At 47.9% G+C, this 26,758-nt stretch overlaps 1 protein-coding gene across 5 annotated transcripts in view; it reads left to right on the plus strand.

Annotated features, from left to right (window-relative positions):
* The window catches only part of sept9b (septin 9b), a 66,574-nt gene that overhangs the window by 38,423 nt on the left and 1,393 nt on the right, over nt 1-26,758 (plus strand). For 4 of the 5 annotated variants that reach the window (XM_042103017.1, XM_042103018.1, XM_042103013.1 and 1 more), the window contains exons 3-10: nt 12,371-12,556; nt 15,493-15,621; nt 15,763-15,844; nt 15,932-16,069; nt 19,972-20,089; nt 22,491-22,586; nt 22,888-22,993; nt 26,693-26,744. In XM_042103017.1, coding sequence (XP_041958951.1) covers nt 12,371-12,556; nt 15,493-15,621; nt 15,763-15,844; nt 15,932-16,069; nt 19,972-20,089; nt 22,491-22,586; nt 22,888-22,993; nt 26,693-26,744 — 907 coding nt within the window. The remainder of the gene's footprint in view (nt 1-12,370; nt 12,557-15,492; nt 15,622-15,762; nt 15,845-15,931; nt 16,070-19,971; nt 20,090-22,490; nt 22,587-22,887; nt 22,994-26,692; nt 26,745-26,758) is intronic. The other variant, XM_042103014.1, reaches the window with a different exon arrangement.

The raw sequence follows: 26,758 nt of genomic DNA on the forward strand, positions 1-26,758 counted from the left end.
GTGCTCATGTTAGCCTGTAGTGTGGGACAGCCCTGTATGTTCTGGTTGGGGGGAGAGAAGGGGGGGTACATGCTTGTCTCTGATTACTGACAATCCACAGAGCCCCTCTTCCCTTCTCCCTTGTGTCCTGGGATTTGGCAGTTGGGGCTTCGCACACCACAGCTGGGAAAGCTTCTGAGGCTTAAAAACGCGGTGAAAGGACACGCCAGAGGAAAGACTTCTGCTTACACAAACGATGTCGCCGTTACGGCCGCAGATTCTAGCAATTTATCAACTTTGCGGTCGCTATTCAAACAGAGCACTCAGGTCTTACCAGAGTGCATAGGAGCATTCATGAAAAAGCACACGAGAGGGAAGACCCGGTAACCTTACAAGGGAAACACAAGACTCGGAAATCTGAAATGTGTCAAGAACTGCGGGAAAAAGCCAAAAGTTCTTCAGGGGGTATCGAACCAAAGCTCTGTGCAAACTCTCAGGCATATCTGAGTCGAGTCTAGCATGGCTATGGTCCCTTTTTTTCCCCCTTTAAAAATGGTTCTTGTAGCGTTGTACGAAAATGAAAAGGGGCACAGTACTAATGTACAGAGTTTCCATCTTTTCTCTCTCTCTCTCTCTCTCTCTGGGCCTGATCTCCTCAAGTTCAAGGTGGGCCCTGACGGTGAGTCACTCTGAAGGCAGCGGTGCCGAGGTAGCTGGATAATCTGCTCCATATGCCGTAATCACACACTATTCCTCTCCCTATCAGACCTGATCTCATGCTCAACAAAGAGCTCGCCGGGGGGGGAGGCTGAGCTCCCTCTGCTTAGTCTCCAGTTGCCTTCTGCATGGATATTCATCAGGCCAAAATGGTCGCCGGAGGGGGGGAAACGATACAAACAAAAGCAACAACAAGCCATTGGATCCGGTGCTTGAAGGCACCAGTGGAGAGCCTGAACTAGAACTGAGATAATTGAATCCGGAGGGCCCAGCGCCGCAACTTCGATGTTTGTTTGTGTTTTGCAAACAAGGAAGTGGGGGCTGTCAAAGCTCCAAGGGCCCATCTTGTTATCGTCGCGTGTAATCAAAATGAGGAAGGAAGCTCAGTGTGATCCTCGCTCACCAAAAGCTCCCCTTGCCAAACGGTCTTCTGAGGCGCATTAGCTGTGGGCCTGAATCCGTTACAGGTATGACTGGGTCTACACAAGCAGCTGAATTATGCCGGTTAGGAAGAAGCGTGTCAGAGAAAGACATAAATAGGCCGCTATGGCTGCGCTCAAAGATGTGTTTGTTCGCTCATTCAGCACAATGACTTAGCTGACTTCACGTGACCGAGAAGCGACTGTTGTAGAGCAGGTCTTGGCTCAGCGTTGCAGATTTAAACGAAACTGTGAACATGTCTAAAGACAACCATATCTGAATTTGGCTTAAATGTGACAGAGCGTTAGACAGCTGACCGTTAGACCTTGTGGCATTTTGCCTTGAAGAGTATAGGTGGCCTTTACAAATACAAAAGTCCCGTAGAGCTCTAGTTTAGCCTGGTGGTCAGACTGTGGTGCTAACCATATGAGCCACAGGTTTCACCATTAACTACCAACATGCTCAGAGATTGTGGAAGTGTTGTAAAAGATTATTGCTCTCTTTAAACCTGAGGAAAAAGCATAGCAGCATTCAGCTTTAGGGTCCTGAGTGCAAATGAAGTCATTTCCTCCACATTCTGATCAGTTCTCCATAGAAACCCACCACACAGCGTAACACTCTCAAAGGGTCGCATTCTGGCACACCTCACTAGCAGGTGACTACAACCAACGCTTGGAATCCACAGACCTATATACACACAGCAGGCGAAACCACACAGAGCTGTGCACAGCTGAAATGTGCATGTGCATGACTAGATAGACAGGAAACGCAGCCGTTTTGCTGGATAGATGAAGACGTTAATATCACTTCTACTGAAACAAATAGGGTCTGGTGGCTTGTGGTGAGCAGGAAATAAGCACTAGAGGTGTTTTTTCTTGCACCTGCTGTCTCTGCAGGAAGTTAGACTAAACTAAAGAGCTACTAGGAGAGTCTTGTTTATGTGAAGATGGGCCTTTATATCTGTGTGCATATTTGCTTTTCATAGGAGTCATATGATTTATTTTCCAACAGTTGCTATGTGGCTGTAAGCCAGAGAAACTTGAGGCTATTATATACAGTAAGGCAACAAACATTGCTTTCAATCAGGGTTGTGCACAATTGCAATTCTGCTTCCTGTTTGCTACCTTAATTGAAATGCAAGTGAAATTCAAGAATTGAATTGGAATTTAAGAGCCAGTTTCAATTAAATTCTGGAATTTTGCACAAGCCTGCTTTCAATACAGTATGCATGGAATCTATATAATACCGATGACCTTTACTCAATCTCCCAACCTTCAATCTCCCAGTTGTATATTTGAGTCTAGCCTTCTAATAGATTAATGTTTGATTAATATGCAGTCCTTCTTCAGGGAAATGTCTCTGAGCACAAGCTGTAGACAACCATCAATCTCACGTATGGAAGCTCATTAGGGACACACACTGCAGGGGGAGTTCAGGGAAAATGACCAAATGTCTTGGCAGCCTAATGCACCACCATGCTGCATGGATTCACATGCATTCACTCTCTCTCTCTTTCTCTCTCTCTCTCTCTCTCTTTCTCTCCGTCTCTCTCTCTCTCTCTCTCTCTCTCTCTCACACACACACACACATGTAAATACACAAATGCTATTTGCTTGTATACATAAACACACATTCACATGCATACATTTGCTTGCCCTGTCCAACTGTCCATACATACAGACACACTGTTGCTTTCTATTGATTGCCACTCGGTGAATGAGGGGTGTGACTGCTTGGCTGTCATGTGACCACAGAGTGGGTGTGGCCTGTGAGCACCAGCTGGTGCAGGCTGAGTGACTGAGAGAGAAGGAGGCAGAGAAGGCTAAAGAGAGAGAGAGAGAGAGAGTGAGGGAGTGTGTGAGAGAGAGAAAGCCAGAAAGGGTGAGTTACTGCCAATACTCCCTGTGTGCTGTGTTTCATTAAGTTGTGTCGTGGCTGTGTCCCTCTGCTGTCTCTGTGTGTGTGTGTGTGTGTGTGTGTCTCACTTTGCTTGTGGTGTCTTGTTCATGTTGGGCTCATCTGAAGGCTAGTGTTAAACAAAGAAAGTGTTGTTTCTGGCTTTTCTGACATGCACAAGTTTTTCCAGGTGTCATCTTTCTGCGTTTGTGGATGGTGTCATAGAGGTAGCAAAGGACAGAGAATGCAACATTGTGGAAAACATTTGTTGAGGATTTGTTTGGGAGGATGGGCCTTTCTCTCTCTCTCTCTCTCTCTCTCTCCCTCCCTCCCTCTCTCTTGGTCTCTTGTTCAGTGAAACATATGATGGGCTCAGTGAGCACCTCCTCCCTCCCTCCCTTCCTCCTTCCATTCTTTTCTCCCTCCTACTCTTCCCTCTCTCTCCTTTGTTTGGGTCCTCTCTCTGGGCCTCGAGTAATCAATCTGGGGGTGGGGGACCGTGGCTTCATCATGTTTGCTATAAATGCTCTCCATGTTTTAGAGGGGTCTGCTGCAGTTCTGTGGAGGGGTTTCATTTCCCTTCTCTTGCCCCCCTCCTTCTAGTCCAGTAATAAGTTACCGCGTTTGCTTCGACCCACAGCGTTGCCTTCAGAGCCAGGTGTAACAGTTGTAAGGCAGTTTATTTTTTGGCAGTGGTTCCAAAAGTCAGAGGCACCTGACTTGAAGTTCAAGGGGAGGTGTGTGTGTGTGTGTGTGTGTGTTGCCATTTGAGACTTCCTCTAGGCTGAGTTTAGTCCTTCAAGGAAAGCATGGTAAAAGGAGTTCAAAGTGGAGATGCTTTTTGAATTATGTAGGGCTGAATGTTTTTTTCAGTCTTGTCATTTCATTTCAAGTGTTCCTGAATAAGTTGTTGTGCAAGAATGTCCAAGGACATGCCAGTCAAGTCAAGAAGGAAATCCACTTACAGCCTCACACTCACTGTGCGGCAGGTCAACACGACTACTAGCGCTATAGATTCTTATAACACACTTATTGTCAATAGTGGAGTACATCTGTAGAATGAGCAAGCTCCTGGAGAGGTTAAGGTCTTTTATACTGCTGCTCTATGATTTCTGTGTGTGGGGGTCACAGTGCTTGGTATTTCCAGGTGGCCGGCCTGAAGCCAACCTCCACCATACCGAGGCCTGTTGCACTATAAACATCAGTTGTGTGTGTGTGTGTGTCTTCATAAATACAGCTCTCCTGCCTCGTTAACAGAAAAGGCAGTGCTAACAGAAGCCTGTGAGGTTGTTGTTTAGAGAGAGAGAGAGAGAGACAGGGAGATGGGTGGCGTAACTGAAGTCGAATGAAGGGAGCTGAAAGAGCAACGGCAGATGTGTCATTTCGCCTCACCGCTGAACGTTTGACGTTGTCTTGGGGGCTTGTGCCAGCATGTGGCATATGGCGTTGCCCCTCCTCCTGACAGCAACTCAAACTACGCTGGAAAACATTCTAGCTGATGTTCCCTCTACACATTTCTAAATATCAACTATTTCCATCAAGTTCAACTCTGCCATTCTGAGTCTTCACCGCTGGGCTACTGTACAGTGCTGCTGCAGGAGTCTGTCCAAGGCTTATTTGGTGGACTCCTGAACAAGCACTTGAGAGCTAGAGCAAAGCAGCTGGATTTTGTTAAACCTGTTGTGCAAAGATGTGGACTCCTGATTAATGTGTAGGCTACTATATGAATAATCATTGGCATCTACTGGCTGTCTGTTTTTTTTTCTCTGTCATTATGCTTCACTTTGCTTGTTGCAGTCGGGACCAGTCTGGTTCAATCTAGTTTTGTCATGTCAGTCTTGATCTTACCTGTCTTATCTTATCTGTCCACTGTGTCAGTTTCACAAGTAGGACAAGTCTCTTTTTGGATTTCTAATGTCATAGTGGAGCGCAGTCTCTGCACTCGTTAACTGAGCAAAATTGATAATTACAGAGGTCCTGGCTCTTAAAAGGCACTTAATGGGACAAGAGCAGCAGTTTGATTGATTTCCAGACATCTGCAACCCTTTTTTGCTGGGGAACTTTTGAGCCCTGTTAATGTTGCAGGGGGAATTAAGTCAGCTGCTCCTTGGCTGTGGGATTGGGAATGGTAGAAAATTGCATGTTTCCAAATAACTGTTAGTCCATGTGGGTAGCAAATTATTTGCTAGTGGGCACAACTAACTTAATTGATGGCAAGAATGAGCTCAAAGTGTTTTCCTCTATTGGAAATTACTCTTGTATTTTTTCCACTTTTAGTCATACGATATGAAATGATCACAGCATTACTACATGGCTTAGCCAGATGTACAAAGGTTAAGAAATGACCACTAAGGTGTCGATTAAGAGATTTTTCGCATTTTGACCGACCATCAGATCAAAACGTGAGTATTCCCAATGTGAGTGAGACGTCAGAATGTCTAGAAAGTGGAATGTTGTCAGTGAAGTCAAACGCACAAAGGCATCCAGCATCCTCTGAACCTCGCTCCTCCCCCTTCCACTCCATCACGTTTGCCGGAGAAGCCATTATCTGGGCTTCCAGAAGGCTCTGTGCGCAGGACTGTAGTTTAACACCCGGCCATGCCATCTGCTTTTTTGGAGTGTGGTAGCAAAGGTCGCATTCTCAGGGGGCCAGGGAACGTGAAAGATGAAGTGAAAGATGAAGTGGACCAGTAGCATTCCTCCCCTCCTCGGTCACCCAACAGAATGCTCGCCGGCCGCCACTGAACCTCCTCTCACCTGGGTCAGTTGGCTCTCCACATTAGTGCAGAGCAGTTCAAACCCCATGACCTACGGAGGTCTTTCTGTGTGTCATCACCTCATGGAGTTCACCCTAGTGTGTAGCATATGTTTGACCACTTCATGTGTGTGTTGGTGTGTCGGACGTGTTGGGCTGATGGTGAAGACGAGCTCTGACTGATCAGGTATGCTCCTCTGTCCTGACCTGGGTCAATCACGGTACTGGGAACATCATCACCCATCTGGTTCTCCTATGAAGGGGACAAGTGAAATGTCTGTTCGTCTGCTGTCATTGTGATGAGCTTTCACGGTTGAGTCTCCTGCAACGTCCCACGTAACCCAACCTCCCATATGTCTACTGCGAGACAGCGCAAAGGCATAAAACTTTTACGATCGACTTCCTCCTCCGAGTGCACCCAAGGAGTCGTGCTGATTCTCTCTCGTATGGACCAGCTGATTGGAATGCGCAGGCAGCCCAAGTAGCTGATCTGAAATCAGTGAAAGCGCTGTCCCTTGGGACCGCTGGCATAAACAACCATATGTTTTCCAGGGTTGTCACCGGAAAACAGATGTTGCATCTTACAGTGAACATTCTAAGCCTTGATTGAGTGTTTGTTGGCTGCATCTGATGCATTTGAACACTCCATGTCTCAGCAGCACTGAGTTGTCTGGTGCTTATTGCCATACCATATATTTGCTGGGCTTATACTGCCATCTGTTTAAATCCTCCTTGTCATATTTTTGATAATAATTGACGAAAGAGTCCTCTCTTAAACATACTTACATTGATCCAGCATACCCCAAAATTGGGTAAGAATTTGAAGACTTGAGAAGTTAGGCTAATATCTATGCTAGACAGCAAGACTTGAGCGTGCCTTTGCCTTGCTTGGTGGTCTATAGACAGCCCAGAGACAGATGTTACAAATCCAGTCCCGCACAACTCATGCTGACATCCTCAAGCCCTGGACCGGGTGAACACACTGCTCACAGAGTGAATCATCGTCCTGCTAATGCCGAGCGCACTGTTTTCCCCGCTGTGGCATTCAGGTCGACATTTTTGTGTGAGGCTCGGTCAGTCCCCGGACGGACAAGCCCACTCCGCGCTGCTCACAATAAAATGGAAACAGGAAATCGACAATGTAGAGATTTATAGAGTCTGGTAACGGGAGTCCAGCATGAGGCTGAACAAGATGGAGACCCACAGAACAGGCAGTGATGAATGCGACTCATGCGGTGTCTGTTTTGGGTCGGGGGTTTCAGGATTTTGGGTTGTTGTAATAGCACGTGGGGGATTTAAAAGTACGGATCATTGTGATTTGTCCACCAAATCAAACATTGTCTGATGACTTGGAGCTTACAGATTCTTGGGAAAGTTTTTCTTTGGCTTGTGGTGAGAGCGATCTAGGATCAGGATAGAACATCAGTCTGAGAATGGAGGAAGAAAATCCCTAACCAGACGGAAATCTGCTTGGACCGTATCACCCAGGAAATCCGTGTTAGTTTGTCTGTGTTTGGAAATATTAACACTAAACTGTCACATCTGAATGGGCAAACACAATCTGTATGCAGCAACTCTGTTAGAAGCATGATTTCCTGCTTAGGATGCGAGTTAGCATCACACAAACCACAGACTTGCTGTCTTGAGGCTGTGTCGCTTTTGTCCTTTGTGGTGTATGTTATAGGTCACTGGTTTATGTTTCAGACATTGTCTGATTTTATTTCATTCAGGATGCAGCTCAATATTAATCTGAGCACCCCTTTATAACCAAAGGGGCTCAACAGCAGGACTACATAGAGCATCACTCTGCAGTCATACTGTTGTATAACATATAACAAGGGCATGGTGGAGCAAACCTCTGCAGCACGCCACATGTGTTCCCATTGTGGTTAACTGTGGCATGCTTCAGGTAATGCCAACAGCATGCTCTTGGTCTGAATCTGTGTCTGGGTGCACAGATATCCATGTGGTCATGTTTTTGTCTACCATGTGTATTCTAGTGTGTTTTTATCATCTGCTTTAGTAGTAGATTAGAGTCTCTCGGCTTTTCATGGCAGACCAGCAGTGCACGCCAACACGTGTTATTCTGCCCATCACATTGCACATTATTTATTGAAAGCTCTCTAGCTAGACACTACACATCACCAAATGCTGTTTATGCGTAACACTGGTCAAATCACACCTGTCTAGCCTTTAGAAGATTACATTTTTATTCATTGCAACTTTGGAAGTATTCCATCACTGTTTGGTTAAATTTCAGTCATTAAAAGTTCTGTTAATCAGTCATTTTATATACGCTAACGATATACAGCACATGCTCTGTTTCATTTCATTCTGTTAAATATTACCTGCATTATGTACTTTGCAGACAGATTCAGGTATATATGTAAAACCTCAAAGCCTTTAAGTAGAAACAGGAAGTAAGACTCAGATCTGGCCATGTCGGCCCCTGAAAGGGAACAGAGCACTCTTAGGGTAGTCTGGTTCCCACTGGGTCTCTCGTCTTGTCCGTATCTGTGAGTATATGTGGGCATTCATTCTGTCTCACGTTACAGTCATTTCTGCTGCGTGTTTCACACAGTCCCTCTCTTTCACACCCTGTCCCTAATCCCATCCCTGGCAGGTATCAAGTAGCAGATGACGCGCTGCTTGTGTTGGCACTAGTGCCCGCACCAGAAGGGTTGTGGTTGTAAGCAATCCTGAGCAGGGTGGCAGAAGTGCCCATTACTGTATCAGTATCTCAGGCATCAACAATATGCCTATAGACTGGGATTTAAACCCTATACGTCCCACAGCTGAACATGACTGGGTCAATCCTACGTGTTCCGTAGACTGCTAGCATGGCATTCAGTTTGCAGTGCAAAGTAGTGGTGTTTGGTTGGGAAGAGGAAGTAGCGTTGAATAAGGATGGGGAGATTTGGCAGTGGTGTGTTGGCATGAGAGCTCTGTCCTCTAACTAGGTCAACGTGTGGATTTCATATTTGATTGAACACCCAGCCATTAATGTTCGGTTAATGTTCGAAAATAAGGGAGCGCTGAGGTTGGCCGGAGCCGTGAGGAAGGCGGTGAAACGGATCCAGTGACGGTGAGGTTTATTGATTGATTCATTTCAGCTTTAGGAGGTTTAGGAGGGAGTCTCTTCCCCCCTCATCTCCAGGACGTTTGGGCCAAGGCCGTGCACTGAATCACAGACTTCATCAATCATGGTGGGTCTGGAGGCTGCAGCCTGGTTGGAGGGGAGCTCTGAGCTGGGGCCTGGGAGCCCGGGCCTCTCTGTCTCAAGGCCCTTTTGTGTCTCCCATATCTGCGGGCCAAGCAGAAAATCCCATTCAGCACAAAGGGCCAGGCTCAATTGGCATTTCACATCCAACTCATGGGAACCATTCATCTCTCTATCTCTATCTCTATCTCTATCTCTATCTCTATCTCTATCTCTATCTCTCTCTCTCTCTCTCTCTCTCTCTCTCTCTCTCTCTCTCTCTCTCTCTCTCTCTCTCTCTCTCTCTCTCTCTCTCTCTCTCTCTGAGAGAGTGTCTGCATGCATACAGTATGCATATATATAAAAAATGTTTACTAGAGTGGCCTGGTCTGTTATTGTGTGTGTGTGTGTGTGTGTATATGAGGCGGCACTGCGGTTTATTAGGAGCCCTGTTCCCAGGATTAAGTGTCGAGAGAACAGAGGAGGACCACAGTCCTCTAGAGAGACGCTTAAGGTTCACAGGCTGTAAAGAGAGCAATGGGTGTAATTACCCTAGGCTTCCCCCCATCACCCCCCCCCCCCCCCACACACACACACACACACACACACACACCTCCCCCACCACACATACTGTACACACACACACACACACACACACAAAAACACACACACATCGCCTTTTATGTGTTTTACACCAGCTGTTTGGTGCTGGGGAGTCTATATTCAACTTTACGGTGACTTAGTCTTTCACCTGGAGGAGTGCTAGTTTTAGCCATGATGCAGATGGTAAATGGAAGTTTGGTTGTTCAGCAAGACTCTAAGTTTATTAGTGATGCAATGCCAGCCCATGAGTTTAGCTATACAGAACTCTAAAGGAGGCATTGGTTCTCCCAAACACAGAACTCTAAAGAAGGCATTGGTTCTCCCAAACGACTGCAGAATGGCTGTAAGGAACGTTCTGTACAAACACGGACAGGATGGTTTAGGGGCATCTGATTGGAGCTGTGTGCACTGGGCTTGTTTAGGGGCATCTGATTGGAGCTGTGTGCACTGGGCTTGTTTAGGGGCATCTGATTGGAGCTGTGTGCACTGGGCTTGTTTAGAGGCATCTGATTAGAGCTGTGTGCACTGGACTTGTTTTGGGCTGTGTATCTATCAGTCAGTGGCAGGAAATGAGGCCCTGGGTGAAGACCGTAAACATGACTTCCTGTGTGATCGACAAGGGGAGGGAGGGAAGGAAGCAAGAATTTGAGAGAGAAAATTAAAGGTCAAGGTCATTTTATTTATATAGCACATTTTAAACAAATGTTGGGCAAAAGGTTGTGCTTTACAATTAAAAAATAATAGAGGGAAGTTAACAATAATTAAATATCAGATAAAAAGATATAAGACAAGAATCAAAACATTATACAATATTAAATATCTAAAAAATATACCGTAATTTATCAAATAGTTCAGAAAAATGGTAATAAAATAATTCAGATTGATCTCACGGGGACAGAACAACACAATGTTATTGAAAAAAATAAATAACAGGCCCATATTCTAACACAAAGTTCACTATCAAACAATGAGAGGCTTTGATGCATGCACACATACACCACTCGCACGCGCACACACACACACACACACACACATACACTGCAAAGATTTTTACCGTTATCTTGCATATCTATGACTTCCTGTTCATCTTCCTAACGCTGCCTTTCTGTCTGTTGGTCTGAGTGCGTGAGAGAGGTCGTTGTGGGTGGTAGAAAGTGTGCGAGAGAGTTAACCGAAAATGACAGGAAGCGAGATGAGGAGTTGGTTGAACAGCACTTAAATGGAACACCATTCGGTCCGACTTTCCTGGTCCATCCAGCCTGACCAGTCCTGACTGGTCAAAACACCAGCCACTCACTGAGCTCCCCTTGCTCTTGGACCTGTTTGTGTGTTGTGAGTTCTACAGGAAGTGCTGGCAAGGCAGCGCAGATCTACCACTGTTTACTGTTTGCGTGCTCTCATGCACTATCGACTTTGACTCGATAGTGCATGTGCATATTTCTTTGACCTTAACTGATGGTGTGTGTCTGCGCACACCTGTGTGTGGTGCTCTGAATCTTAAGATACAGTATGTAGCCGTTTGGAGAATGCTGAGGCTAGTTTGATGTGATCAAGGAGGACGGCACAAGAGCGCTTCACAGTTTGATCTGATCCAAGGACAATCTGAGAATCTGTAGCTGCTTTACCGGAGTTTGTTTTCCACTTTTACATACACCTCCCCTACTCCATATCCTCCCCCCACGTGCCCTCTTTGTGTGTGTGTGTGTGTGTGTGTGTGTGTGTGTGTGTGTGTGTGTTGGTGAAAGAATGAGTGCACTGACGGAAACCACAGTGTTGTTGAGCCCTCTCAGACACACACCAGTGGTGTGTCTGAGCATTTCTTCTGCAACTTTTTGAGAATTCTTTTGTCTTTTTTTGCTCCCACACGCTTCCTTTCTCTCTCACTCTCGCTGGTAAGTGGATCTTCCATTATGTTTTTGGCAAGGCAGCATTGTAACAAAGGGCATCCGCTACACACATTCTCCAAAATGCTTCTCTCTTAATTGCCTAGCACGTGGAGATGTGCCGTCTGATAGACTGTACAAAACAGACAGGCTCTTAGCACAGGCTCTCCTCTTTTAATGTAGCATTTTCCCCAAAGTTATTGTTCTCTTGCCACTGCAGGATATGGGTGCAGAAGCACGTTAGCCTTATGTGTAATGCAGACTAGGAACGTTTGAATGGAGTGGGCAGCCTGAGACAGCTCCTGGCGCTTACCCAGTGCGAGAGGGGTCTGCTGGATGGAATGCTAGCTGATTGGACCGCAGGGATCCAGGGCCCCTCCAGGTCCAGCTGGCCTCTGGCCCGCCAGAACACTAAAGACAGAGACGGGCTTCTTCAGACTTAATACAGATGTCAGCTGTGGAATTTAATGTGAAATTGATACCGACTTCAATGCGGCATCTCCACTTGCATCAGAAAGAATGTATTCATAAACTGTGCATTTGGATAGGGGTGGGGGGGGTATTGCACACACAGCTGAAAGGCTCTGAATGACTGAGTGTAATATTACTTTGTTTCACCTCACTGTTTGCTTTTTCATGCAGCTAATCTATTTGTCATCTCCAATACATGTGGGGTTCTAATGGGGCTCTCTTCCCCATTTCCATTTTCTTCCCCAACACCTGTCTAGTTCTGCTTTTACATGTGCTCTTTTATATCTCTGTCTACTTAGCTCAGGGAAACTACATCTTGTGGTCACGTCAGTGCACCAGAAACATCTTAAAGTAATTAGTGGTTATTAGTACTGAGGAGTCCCAAGCTAATTTGACTCGTTGGTGTGGCTGAAAGCTGAATGTTCTGTTCTTGTGGTGTGTCATCAGGGCCAGAGGTCATCACAAGCTTCTACGGGACTATGTCGGACTCAGCAAAGATGCCCCAGCATGCACCTGCTGCACAGGGGGGCAAGCCTGGCACAGACTTCAGCTATGTGGGCATCGATGCCATCCTGGAGCAGATGAGGAGGAAGGCCATGAAGCAGGGCTTTGAGCTCAACATCATGGTTGTCGGTGAGTCTTTTGTGACTTGTGCATGGGACTGTCCAACTCAAGACTCATTCTGATTGGACAGAATGGTATAAAGACACATAAAGAATCACACTTCAAGGTTAATGTAGACATTTTTTGATCAAAGCTATGATGATAAACAAATGATTATTGTATTTTTTTATGCAAGATCCAGATTGTGTGTGTGTCTGTGTTTCTCTGTGTGTGTGTGTTTGTGTGTTTGTGTGTGGGCATGCCCTCAGACAGGAACCTAAAGCGATTCTGAATGAATTAGTGCTCTGCCATAGCAGCCTGAGCCCCTCGGCCTCTGCAGTGAAACCGAGCCGTTCAAATCTAATCAGTGTAGAGCACATTAAATGCCGTTTAACTGGTTCTTGTTTTGGTGTCAGTGGTGAAGTGGGCATTTCTGTATGTAGAGAGAGCTATCTGACCTGGGGCTATATTGTACCAGCACCAGTGTTTATCAGCAATAAAACACACACACACACACACACACACACACACACACACACTGTATACACACACACACACACACACACAAAATATCTGTCTTTCTTTAATAGCAGTGTTACAGACAGAGGGGCTGTAGATTTATTGCCCAGTTGACTTTGTGTGTCTGATATAGACAACATCACCATCTCTGTGTTTTTCCTGGCACACACAACAGAGCGTGTGCCATCTTGCAGTGGGTTGCACAAATGAACACGTATGTTGCTCAACCAGCCAGAGTACACACTGCGCTTGTAAACCCGTCAGGACCTCAGAGCACCCACTGAATCTATTGCGTTGGCAATAAGGTCTGTTAGTGACGTTTTCAAAGTTGACAGTATGTATTTCCCAAAGCTACTGAGCCGATTGTGCGCTGGAGACACAGATGTCCTGTTTCCACCATGTGGTTGATGTTGAGTGTAACTGCCATGCCTGTTTTTCCTTTCTTGTCATGTCTCTTTTTCCGTCTTCACAGTGGTCGGTTTGGTATGGTGTGCTGACTTTGTGTTTGCTCGTTAGCAGCATATCCTTAATTAGGAAACTCAGTCATTTGTGTACCCTGAGGCTTGCAGAGATGAATTGTTAACATCTTCTAGCTTGACTGTTTGTTTATCTTACACCTTCTAAGCACGTCTGTTGTGGCATGCCACTATGGTGTGTGTACTTTTTGTGGTGACGGCCCACAGGGGAGAGAGTCAGACAAAAGAAGATTCAACTTAATGATTTCTGGCAAGTTGGATAAACCTACTGTGCGGATACACTTCTTGGAAACCAATTTAGACATATAACTTAGACACACACACACACACACACACACACACAGCCCTCAGCACCACAGTGGCTACACAACGCATAGTCAGCTGCTGGCACTATGTATTGGTGACGATGGTTGTGGACTGTCGTGCAAGTCCAGTTCAGAAGCAAAGCGCTGGCGAAGGCTAGAGCTTCTGTTGTTTCCCTGGGCCACTGTGACTCATTAAAAAGGGCAGTAATGAACTCAAGCTTTATGAGGCACTGCCATTACAGATGTAGAGTGCTGTAAGCACGGGAGGTCGCATGTAAGGCCTTGTGTGGTGCCGGTGGTCTTTGTAGTCCATAGTGTCCGAGTAAGTGGACTCATGACAGCTCGTACCCCATAGTGTCCGAGTGAGTGGTCTTTGTACCCCATAGTTAGTGTCCGAGTGAGTGGTCTCATGACAGCTCACATCTGAAGGGGATCTGATGCATCCGGATGCCTCGGAGATGCTACATCCCACACATCACATCGCCTGTAGATCAGCCTGCTGCGCTGTCACACAAGACTCTTTTTCTTTCTTGACTCCCCTCTTCTCTCTCTCTCTCTCTCTCTCTCTCTCTCTCTCTCTCTCTCTCTCCCTCTCCCTCTCCCTCTCCCTCTCCCTCTCCCTCTCTTCAGTGCTGGTTCGCAGTGCAGATTTGCAGCTCTTGATGGATTTCAAAGCACCGGTGGGAATGAAGTCATCCTGACCACACAATAATGAATGGCCCTCTTCTCCCTCGGGGAGCTCGCGCGCGGAGAGAGCTCGGGACACCTGCAGCCTCCCGACATCTCGGTCTGAGTAGCAGAGCGAGCGCATTCACCCTCGGCGTAGCGTTTCGCTCTCAGCACACTCGTGTTTGTTTCGAGTGAATAGGGGCCGCTGAAAAACAATTCATCCAATTCATAGTGTTTTTCTGCGGCGCAAGGGAAGAGAAATGTGGAGCTCTGGTGCTCGGGCGAGGACCCCAGTGTGAGCACTTTCTGAAGTGCTCGTTCATTTAATGTATGGTGTCCATCGTTAGCCACGGTTAGCCTGGCTGCTAAACGAGCTGGCCGGTGTCCAGCTGCCCTTTGTTGGAGGGCCGGTGATGGATGTCAGCGGGGAGGTGAACCGTGTGGCTCTCCGCTCCTCTCCCACCGGGAGCAACACTGAGGTCTTTCATGGCTGGCGCCTGCTGCTCTGTCATTGTGTGTGTGTGGGTGTGTGTGTGTGGATGTGTGGCTTGCCCATCTGTGAGTGGGTTACAAGCGGGGCTGACCCTTGCCTGACCCTGCCCTCTCGTGCTTGATAAGTACACATGCTGAAAGCCAACAGTGGTTTTGATGTGGTGTGTGTGTGTGTGTGTGTGTGTGTGTGTATGTATAGGGCTACTGTCTGTAGAGCTATTGTGCTCCTCTTAGGTACATGGCACTACTGCAGAAGTACGGGTGTCTGTGTGTCTGTGTCCGTGTATGTGTCTGCGTGTCTGTGTATGTGTCTGTGTGCCTGTGTCTCTGTGTGTGTGTGTGTGTGTGCGCGCGCTGTACGCTTGGCTGTCTGTGGTTGATGGTATTGGTTAGTGTGGAGTCGTGGACACACACTTTTTGTGCTGTGTGCAGCCTCCTCCCAGTCTCTGATGGGTTTGCCGTTTCTATTTCTGTGTCTGAACTAATTCCCTCCGTCCCTGAGCAGGACAGAGTGGTCTGGGCAAGTCCACCCTGATGAACACCCTGTTCAAGTCCAAAGTCAGCCGCAAATCAGTGCTGACCACAGAGGAGGAGAGGATCCCAAAGACCATTGAGATCAAGTCCATCAGTCACGGTATGCTACAGAGCTTCTTTAAAGATTAAGACCGCTGACCACTGAAAATGCAGAGTTATGCAGGGCACTATGTCTGCTAACATACAGTAGCTAAGAAGGTCTGTCTGCTGACCCAATCTGTTCTGTTGACTTTTGATGTAGACATTGAAGAGAAGGGTGTGAGGATGAAACTTACGGTAATCGACACTCCGGGCTTTGGGGACCAGATCAACAATGAGAACTGGTTAGTGTAGTCTTCTGCACCAGCCATGCCATTCATTTCCATTTGTCAGTGCTTGTTGTTGAACTCCATTTCCCATGTGCCCCGCAGCTGGCAGCCCATCATGAAGTTCATCAATGACCAGTACGAGCAGTATCTGCAGGAGGAGATCAACATCAACCGGAAGAAGCGCATCCCTGACTCCAGAGTGCACTGCTGCATATACTTCATCCCACCCACAGGGCACTGGTGAGACACACACACACACACACACACACACACACACACACACACACACACACACACACACACACACACACAAATACAAATACATAGATAACGTCTGTGCTTCGTCACAGAATTGCCAGGCCACAGTCCTAGGCCATGGTCATTCTATCCCCGTACAGGCATTTCTCCTCTTCGATGTCAATGTTCCATAAAGGCCATACCTGAGGAGAGGTCATCTGGCCGTTAGTTCACTCTCACACCTCAGGCAGGGGGCAGCTGGACTCTCCGTGTGTGTGTGTGTGTGTGTGTGTGTGTGTGTGTGTGTGTGGGCTGTCCTCCACCCGGCCTGTCGTCCGTAACACTGCGCAGTGACCGTTGATATCACATGAAAAACCGAGGGAGACTCTGGGTGCTCAGATGCCACGATGGTTTAAGAGATAACGTTTGGGCCTGCTGGCCTCTCACTCTGTTTTTCATATCACGAATCCCGTGACCAGCACCTCACAAAGTTCCTACTGTAGAGTCCGTGTGCGTTGGCCATATTCAACACAAAGACCTTTTCTATCGTAGTCACACAGTGGCAAGGAAGAGGGGGGAACCGTAACGTGACCAAACGGTTCTAACATTTTGAGAAGCTGAAGAACACTTTGCTTGTTGAGAAGCTGAAGAACACTTTGCTTGTTGAGAAGCTGAAGATGGGAGCTGAATAATATGGTGTGAAATGGTGCCTTGCGTTTGCCTCAGGGCTAAGAAGACAGGCTTTCGTCTGTGTCTTTTGAGCACAGCTGGATGCCGTGCGTATGTGTGTGTGTGTGTGCGTGCGTGTGTGTGTGTGTGTGTGCATGTGTGCAAAGTTGAGCAGGTTGTTTCTTTCAGGACCTGTATTACACTGTTCTTCCGCACCTTTCTCAGCCTCTCTCACACACACAGCCAACACACACAAACATACTCCTGAACATATGGCCATAACAAGCTCCATGACCTCAGAGTGTGTGTGTGTGTGTGTTTGATTAGGTTAGAAATCCTTCTCCATGAGTAAGTCTCTTTGTGTGAGAGCTGCGTGTGTGTGTGTGTCACTGGATATGGCCCCCTATATTTTCTACCTCCTGCCACAGCTGTTGCCTGACAAAAGTGTGTGTGTGTGTGTGTGTGTGTGTGTGTGTGTGTGTGTGTGTGTGAGTGTGAGCGAGAGAGAGACTTTACTGCTGTGCGACAGCTGTGTGGCCGGTCTTAAGTCACTTTAAGTTCAGCTAGGGCACAGCGCACCTCTGCTTCTTTCCTGCATCCATTCATCTACCCATCATTCCATTTATCAATTCATCCCTCCATCCCTTCCACCTCCCCCTGCTGCCTGCCTCTGCTCTCCCTCTGGGACCTGACATGTCAAACACAGCTCTGAGATGGAAACAGGATGTTTCACTCTGATACTATCGAGGGCAGATTGAAAAAGGAAAATAAAATAGACCGATTCATGCATAACGTCTGGTGCTAACACAGATGCTTCTCACATCAATCATTCATAAAGGTGCCATTCCACAGACCTGACTCACTGCCACTGAGTGACTAGCACTGCTCGCCTGGCCTTTGAAATCAGGATTTGACAAACAAGCAGAATGTTCTGCTCAGACTCCTCCCAACTCCCTTGTAGTCCAAAACCCACCCCCCCCCACACACACACCTCCCCCTTTTTGTACTGCGGTAGGAGGAACCTGGCTCTCCGCTCGCAGAACGTTCTGGAACAACGGCTACAAAACCAAAGAGTGCCATTATTCTTTTCCTCTTTCCGATTTCAGTTTGCTTCATGAAAGGTTTGGGGGCCTGTTACCAATTAGCGTGACGCCATGCCAAAGCCGTGTTTCTTCCTCTCTCGCTCTGGAGCCCCATTTCCTTGATGAGGACATCTCTTATAAAAAATGATTAAGCTGACCTGAATATTAAGTAACCCAGTAAGCCTGGCCTGCCATGTAACATGGGGGATGTGTGTTTTCATAGCCGTTGGCCCAAGGGTTTTCCTGTGCATCAACCCATCAGAACCTATCATTACCAACCTCTGTGTCAGCATTTGGGCTTAGCGCCTTGCTATAAACTAGAAGTGGGTTGAAAACGATCTCACAAATGCACGGGTAGAGTAGCTTCGCTCGAGCTTTTGGAACAATCTGTCGGCATTAATGACCTGGGGAAGTCTAAGTGACCACCTCCCACTTGGGTGTCCTTGTGAGCCGAGCTCCGTGGTGTGTCTGCAGTTCAACAGCTGCAATGGTCATTAGTCCCATTGGGCACGTCTCTGGGTGGCTTTAGGGTGACTGATGAAATGACCGAAGCATCTGCCACGCTGAGTGGCCGAGTGGTCTCTCTCGCTCTCCCACTTGTTTATCACCACCATGCCAGTGGATTCTTCTGTCCGAGTTCACATCGTGGGGTTGGGATGACACGGCAGCTGAACTCCGCCGCCTCAGTCACGTGGTCATCCACACACCATGCTGAGACGGTCTCCTGTGACGTGGGTTGCCACGGACCTCCCTCACACCTCCGTTAGCTTCACTGCTCTGCTCATTAACCTCGTGTGTCATTATCTGTACTGTAGCTTATACACACACACACACACAAGCGTATGTGTGGCAGAGGGCATGAGGCGTGTGTGTGTGCTTGTATGTTCACATGTGTTGTGCGGTGATGGCACATGTGTTTGGCGTGGCGCTGAGCTCGTGCAGCTGAGGACACTCTGCCCCAGCATGCAGCTCTCCCACCCCCCCACCCCCCCGGGCTCATGTGACCTCCAACGACTCCAGAATGGGCCCCGGGCCCTTGGAAACCCCCGCCTGCATTGGCATGTGATGCGTGGCATTGTGTGTATGTGTGTCTCTGTGTGTGTGTGTGTGTGAATGTGAATGTGTGAGAGATAAATAAAGAGAGAGGGGGCATTGTGTTATATATGTGTGTGTGTGTGTGTGTGTGTGTGTGCATGTGTGTGTGTGAGAGAAAGAGAGCTTTGTGTTATGTGTGCGTGTGTTTCTGCATGCTTGCTGCGTGCGTGTTCCTTTATTTGTTATCTGCCTGCGTGCAAATGTGTGAAGAAACTCTTGGTTTATGTGCATCTGTGCATGTTTAACACATCGTTGTGGAGGAAATAGCAGTGTTTGGTTAAGGGCAGAGGCAACTCAGGCCTGGCGCTCGCGAGTGAGCATATTGGTGCAGCAGCAGCAGCAGCTCTTCACGCTGACGCATGACCTCACCAGAGTAATTGGAGGGGGGGGAACGGGAGGAAAATAAGAGCACTTACCAGCGGCCCTTCCAGGAGAAAGCACTCGGACTGACTGACTGCAGACAGCAGCACGAGTGAGCCGCTGACACAACAGATGGAGAGCGGCCATGTTTGTAAAACACAGCGAGGGCTTCCATTGCCTTAACAGTGATGTGGTGCCACACACACACACACACACACACATGCACATGCACGAAGGAAGGAGTCATCCAAAAAAGCATAATTATCAAGTTAATCTCCCCAAAATTAGGCCGTGAGCAAGTCCTCTGCATTTGTTCCACTTTAAAGTGGGAGTATTGCGGTGTGCGTTTACGAGCTCGCTGGTGCACATGAGCAAACCTCCCACTGGGGTGACCTGCAGCTGCGTGACCAGATCTGCTCTAGTTTGTCTGACCTTTTTTTAATGGCCAACAACACCACAATCCGCTGATAAACAACCACCCAGAGCGGCATGCTGGGGCACGACGCTGGGCTCTGCTGCCCTCTAGTGTTTGAGTCGGTCATCACACAAAGCCTTCGAGGTATTTTCAGTCCCGTCGCCTCCCAAACTCCAGTGGCCTTGTTTTGGAGAGAGAAAACGCTGACAAAAATAACTGCACTGCTACTGATTTGGCTCCCTTTTGTGTGACTCTCGTTTCTTGTTGTTTTTTTTTTTCCCCAGCCTAAGACCCATTGACGTGGAGTTCATGAGGCACCTCAGCAAAGTGGTCAACATCGTCCCCGTCATCGCGAAAGCAGACACGCTGACCTTGGAGGAGAGGGACTACTTCAAACAGAAGGTGAGCAGCCATCACCTCCCTCTAAATGGCAGACGGCGTTCTCATTTTTTCCAGCTGCTCCAGAAGCCTTTTCCGTGGGAATGAACGTGCTCAGTTCCCACGGGCCCCTTTCCCAAACCCACTCCCCTTGATTTAGTCTCCGACTCATGTCCTGTTCTCTCTCTTCACTGCTCTGTCTAATAAAGGCTAAAAAAAAGTCCAAAAGAACGTCACTTTGAAAAGCCTTCCCAAAAATGTTTTCACCTCTTTTGCAATTGTGTTCGGCGCAGCCTGTTGGCCTGCTCCTGCAGTTTGTGCAGAATAGTTCCGCTGCCTTCGTGCAAGCGAGGAAAACGCGTCCCCCGCCTTCGTGCGTGTAAACAGGGCAGGGCAGCGAGTGCAGGCATGTTTTCCTTTCGGCTCCCGAGCTGGCAGCCACTTCACAGGCTGGCAGGAGATGTTTACAGGGCACGGGGGGCAGGATCGCTCCGGTAGGTAAGACCGGCCGGCCGTGAACTCCAAACAAAAGGGCCAGACATCTGGAGGTGCTGTTGTCGGAGGCCCGCGCTCTGCCTTCAGATGCACTCCACCCCTTTCAAACGGAGCTGCTAAGTAGCTTGTAATTGAATTGTTGAGTGAATGGGAGGCAAAAAAAGGGGTGATGTTTTTAACAGGCTAATTGGCTTCGGTACCAGATGCTAGTGATTTAGCGCCTCTTCTCACAAAGTGTGGTTTATGTGCCAGGGAGGAGAGCCTTATATAAGGCCTGATGAAATAACAGGAGGGGGATTTTGGGAGGAATGAGGCTGGACGCCGTGGTGGGCCGGGGGAGAGCACAGGTCCAGCGGGCCACAGGGCACCAATCCCCTTCCCAGCTTCTGCTTCTGGGGCACTAGTGCATTGACATGAGGCTTTAGTGTCCTCAAACACCGACATCACTGTTTTGATTGGATGACCCTCCCCCCACCACCACCCCCACACTGTGGCCCGCGTGTGTGTGTGTGTGTGTTTGTTTGTGTGTGATCGTGCAGGGGAACTGACAAGTATGTCCCACATTCTGGCATCCTGAGGAAGCCCGCTGGGCGCCTTGGCTACCGTTTCCTCTGTGTTCCTCGCTGGCCGGGGCCAATGAGCACAAACGCCGAGCAGCGGGAGAGTCTCAGGCCCGGCGGGCTCGCTGCTGGCTGTTTGGCTTGGATCCGCGGGGCAGAAGTGACCCTGGCATGGGGGATTTTCTTCTCTCTCTCTCTCTCTCTCTCTCTCTCTCTCTCTCTCTCTCTCAGACATGAGAAAGGAGCAGCAGCAGAGCGCTCTCTGAGTCAAGGTCACATCAATGTCACGGTGGGGTAGCTCCTTCTGCTTTCCTCACTGCTCCGCTGAGCCAACGTGAGCCTGTATGCTCTCCTCTCAGTTTATTTGCCTTGATTCAAGGCCTCCAGAAGTATACACAGTGGTTTAAAAAAAGAAATAAAAGCGGTCTTTATTGTGGGGAGGAATGGGCAGCCGTAGCCGAGGCTTGGCCATTCATTTAGCGCTCGGCGCTGGCAGAGATCTCCCTCTGTCCTTGCTCTGGCCGTCGCTGTGGAGGCGTGTGAGTGGAGAAGGAGAGGCTGTTCAAAGCCCCTACAGCTGCAAGGTTCCGCGGCATGGATGATGACCGTTCCAGTGATGGCTAGGGAGTCAGTGCCATATATGTGTTTTGAGTATTGTTTGAAGAGTGTGTTGCTTGTCATGAGGGCCAAAGTCCTTTCGATTCACGGTCTGTTTATTGAATTAAGGTCTCCAGAGCTGTTTGTAGGCTTTTACCCTGTTCATTTCACTGTCACAGGAAATGATCTGTTGGGAAAGCCTGTAGGCGTTTTTGTTGTGTTCAAAACGAGGGCCTCTCATGCTTGCTGCGTGGAGTGCACTTATTTTAGCATCCCTGAATCAGTCGGGGAACAAACACTAATCTACGGGAAAGGGAGCAGGACATTTCTCTGGGACGCAGCCAATCTGCTGCGCTTTGTACATTTGGGTTTGTTTTGAGAAAGTGGTGAGTAACCTTGAGACTGACACTGACCTCCAGAGACATTGTTATCACTGCTGTCATCCCCTGCTACAAGGGGCCACCATCATACGCCCTCAGAGAGTCTGTCTTCGTCCATCCTTTTTCCACGAGTTGCTGTCCTCAGCCAGTCGGGCGTGTTTGTCTTAAGGGCTGGACCCTTCTCTCCCACACCTTCCCGATTCCTGTGGCGTGCGTGCGTGCGTGCGTGTCCCCCCGCACATGGACAGGCATCTGAGGAAATGGTGGTCTTGGAGGTCAGCCATGTTCAGTTGCGGTTGCTTTTCCCCCGGCTGCCATATACATGAGTGAGATGGACCTCTGTTTGAGATTAGCTTCTGATAACAAGGCGATTTGGCACTCTCCTGTGCGCAGATCAGAGAAGACCTGAGTGCCAACGGGATTGATGTCTACCCCCAGAAGGAGTTTGACGAGGACGCCGAGGACAGGATGATCAACGAGAAGATCAGAGTGAGCACACACACACACACACACACATACATCCCCTGAGTTGGAACACGTTCAAAACATACTGCAGTTGGAGTATGCTAGAAAATATGTCAAATGAATCATATGGTACTGTAAGCTGCCAAATGAATCATTAGTAATATAAATAATGTGACTACATACAATGTTGAACAAGATAAACAATGAACCATATGTATTGGATTGATTTTTGTTTATTTTTTATAAAAAGCTTAAAACTAGCATGGTTTTATGTGCACAATAGACTTGGTTATAATGCCTCTGTATGTGTGCTCTGTGTATATGGGTCTATCAGGAGATGATCCCATTTGCTGTGGTGGGGAGTGACCAGGAGTACCAGGTCAACGGGAAGAAGCTTCTAGGAAGGAAAACAAAGTGGGGGACCATAGAAGGTAACCCTGCACACACACACACACACACACACACACACACACACACACAGATTGATACAAAGAGATGTGAAGTCAAAGATTTAGAGATTTGGCAGTGTTTAGGGTAAAGGATCTGATAGGCAGTTGCCAGCACACATTTCAAAATGTCTGGCTGATTTAGACCCACGTGGCCTGCTGCATCCAGAGCCCTCTCTACCTCCACAGCCTCCTCTTTACTGCATCCAGAGGGGTTTAGGGCTTCAGATGAACCCAGGAGGCTCACACTGCAGTCCAACCGCATGACATCATGGAGAAATGAAGAGTTGCAGAGATACAGAGAGAGAGAGAGATACTCTCACTCTCACTCTCACTCTCTCTCTCTCTCTCTCTCTGTCTGTCTGTCTCTCTGTCTCTGTCTGTCTGTTTCCACAGAGGGGGAGAGAGAGACAGTGAGGGGGGGGGAGAGAGAGAAAGGGGGGGGGGGGAGAGAGAGAAACCGTTACAATGGAAGAAAGGAAGGAGTGAGGCACGCATGAGAGTGACAGAGTGAGTGCACACAGGCCTGTGGCCCATCTTGACTACTGTGCCACTGCCAGGAGCTGTGAGGAGAGGAGTGGATTGGGGGGGGGGGGGGCTGTGGGGCCGTCTTGGCTCATCCTGTGGGAGAGAGCAGAGCAGTGGGATCGGTCAACAGCCCAGGCAGAGCCGAGCAGAGCAGAGCCGCCAAGCCGGAATGTCACCGTGTCTGGTTTGGCCACAGCCCAGTGTCCCTCGGCCTCGCAGTCATAAAGCTTAGAGCAGTGGTCCCCAAACTACGGCCCGCGGGCCGAATACGGCCTGCCAACTCATTTTAGGTGGCCCCCCAAAACATGTCCGTGGTATATAGCATTTGGCCCGCACGGGAGTACGACATCGTCAAACTATAACCTCCGTAATTTCCCCATTCATTCTCTATGGCGAGTCTTAACAGTACACATGTAATACTCTTTTTGTCCACTGGTGGTTGTTTTGGCGCTGTTTTGCGTTTGCCATCGAAAACGGAATGAAATGTAGGCCTACCTGCAAACAATGTAAGAGGCCTATGCTGACTGCATCAGTGCTCAAAGTATTCTAAAAGTTTATTAATTATTCGTTAATAACTAACTAACTTCTATTCAAGTCATATTTCTGGGACTTTCTGGGATAGTTATTTCTATTTTTTATTCACACGCTCAAATGTTCATACAGAGTTCAAAGTTCTGATCAGGTGAGTGAAAGTTAGAATGGTGGTCATTTCAGATGTGTTTGCCAGCACTTCATAAAACTCTCATAGTTTGATAACTTTAAATTATTTGTAGGATATTGCTTGTTCTCAACTTGAGTCTTTTTATTAGTATTATTTCATTTGAGCTACATTTTACACTGATATGGCATGGTGGCAACATAAACACAGCTAGCAATGGTATTAAATTGCAGTAGCCTATGATAAAATGTAATGGAATATTCAACTAAGGTAGACTGCTGTTGTTCACAGCACTAAGCTATTTATGGTTGATATACTCCGAGTCTCTGGCCCTCTCTTAGAGCCAGGCATAGTGAGCTGGCCCTCGGAAGAAAAAGTTTGGGGACCACTGGCTTAGAGTGTCCCACCGTCTTAATAACACTGCGCTGTGGACTCCAATGTGTGCTTTAAGCCCCTGTAGTAGGATGACCTCATCTTTTGTGTGTGTGTGTGTGTGTGTGTGTGTGTGCTGCCGTGCTACTCTCACACTTCCCTGAAGCAACCCCCCTTCCCTCCCTCCCTCCCCCACCGCTCCCAAGAATTGTAGAATGTTCCAGGCACAATTGGTTAGCGTGTGGAATGTGCCGTGCGGTGAAATAGCCCTGATCAAACACGAGTCTGCAGCCACATTTCACCGAGGAGTGCAGCGTAGTGCAGAGCTCTGCGTGAATCTCCACAAACAGCCAAGCGGCTTGGAAAGGCCCCATTAGCAGAGAGACCCATTTAGAGACGCGGGGGGGTGCGAAATAGAAGCGCTGGTGGGAAGGGGAGAGGAGGCAGCACAGGAAACAATGCTGCTATTCCTGTGCACATAGTAGAGTGTGGGACTCAGTAGGTGGGAGCGCACTGCTGTGCACGTCGCCGGCAAGCGCCACGATAAATTTGGAAGAGTGGCCAGTGAAGGAGAGCGGCTGTGGGCCTCGCGTTCCCAGGCGGAGTTCTGCTCCGCTCCACTCCGCTGTCCTCTCCTCCCTCCCAGCCATTTCCCTCCATCTCTCCCTTCTCTTTTCTTTCATCTCTCTCTTTCTCTTTCTCTCTCTCTGAACGTTGCCGTGTGATCTGAGGCACGCTGCTCCCCACTGCGGCCGCCGCCATGACTCATCTTGGCTGACAGGAAACCAGCAAGCCAATCATTAGAGAAAGGGAGATAGGAAAACATTCTCATCTCTTTTTTTCTTTCTTTCTTTCTCTTTTTTTCCTTTCTCTCTCTCTCTCTCTCTCTCTGCTCTAATGTGGATGTTTCGAACACGCGCTAGCTAGTTCATTAAACGGACGTGAATGATGTATGAGATGTACATTATCAAAGCCATTATTGACACATGTATATGCCACCCTTGTTTTTGCTGTGTCCAATTGAAAATCCATTATAGGATCCACCTTTCATGATGCTACCAGACGGTTTATTGTGTGTGTTTGTGTTTGTGAGAGAGAGAGAGTACTGATATGCATTCTGTCATCAGCTGAGCCAGTGCATAGTGCTGGATGAGTTCAAGCAGCCCTGCTAATCAGCGTGTGTGTGTGTGTGTGTGTGTGTGTGTGTGTGTGTGTGTGTGTGTGCCTCCACTTGGTGGGCCTCCATGGCACCCTCAGCCTCCCCTCACAGCGTTCAAATAGAATTTAATTTCCTGTGCCGGAATTTCAAAGCGTCTGCTCGCCGCAGTCACATAAAGAGCGCTGCTCTTCTCATTTGTGAACCTGACATAATCTATAATTCATACACGTGTTCCCCCACTTTTAGCCTCCCGCAAAATTGTCATGGAGAATTTGTTAAGCTTTCAGCCTTCTTTATAAGAGGTTTTTTAATATATTATGTGACTTGAAGTGGCTGTTGTAATCCTAGGGTAAAGGAACTGCTTGCTCGCTGCAGCCGTCAAGATAGGTTCTGTCATCCTGGACTTGCCTGCTACTACATTGCCCTCTTGTGGTCATGAGGAGAATCACGGTGTTTTTAACTGTTCAGTCAGGTTTCCATCAGCATTGTGATGTTCACTAAGTGGTTGGATTACACAAGAAGATGCATTTCAACTAAATGTCGAGCAGCTCTTGAGCTAACTGTCGTTCGACTTTTCATGCTTAGTTTAGTTTCTGTGATATCACTCTGGGCTTGGCACCTCTCTCCATTCACTCAAGCTGTGTGTACATTTTCATCTGGTTAAAAGTCAGCTTTCCTTGATCATTCTCATTGGCTTGTTGGCAAGAGCATTTGGCCTCATTGACATGGCAAGAGTGTCCATCTCTCCCTACTGACCCAAGTTCACATTTCCATCTTTTTAAAATAATATTTTCTTTGACATTATACCCATTGACTTGCTGGCCAGAAGGGTTGGCTTCAGCTTCTGCCAAATGCACTTAAAAAGGGTCCTTTATTGGCATATTTGTGGATTTAAGTCAGGTTCAAAATGTGAATGTCATTTCCTTGCCATAGTGCCTAACTGAGATTATTTTTGTTCTTTTTACAGTTGAGAATATTGCGCACTGCGAGTTTGCCTACTTGCGTGATCTGCTAATCAGGTAATTGGCTCATT

Source organism: Alosa sapidissima, chromosome 9, assembly GCF_018492685.1.
Source record: "Alosa sapidissima isolate fAloSap1 chromosome 9, fAloSap1.pri, whole genome shotgun sequence".
In the NCBI taxonomy this organism is placed as follows: Eukaryota; Metazoa; Chordata; class Actinopteri; order Clupeiformes; family Clupeidae; genus Alosa; species Alosa sapidissima.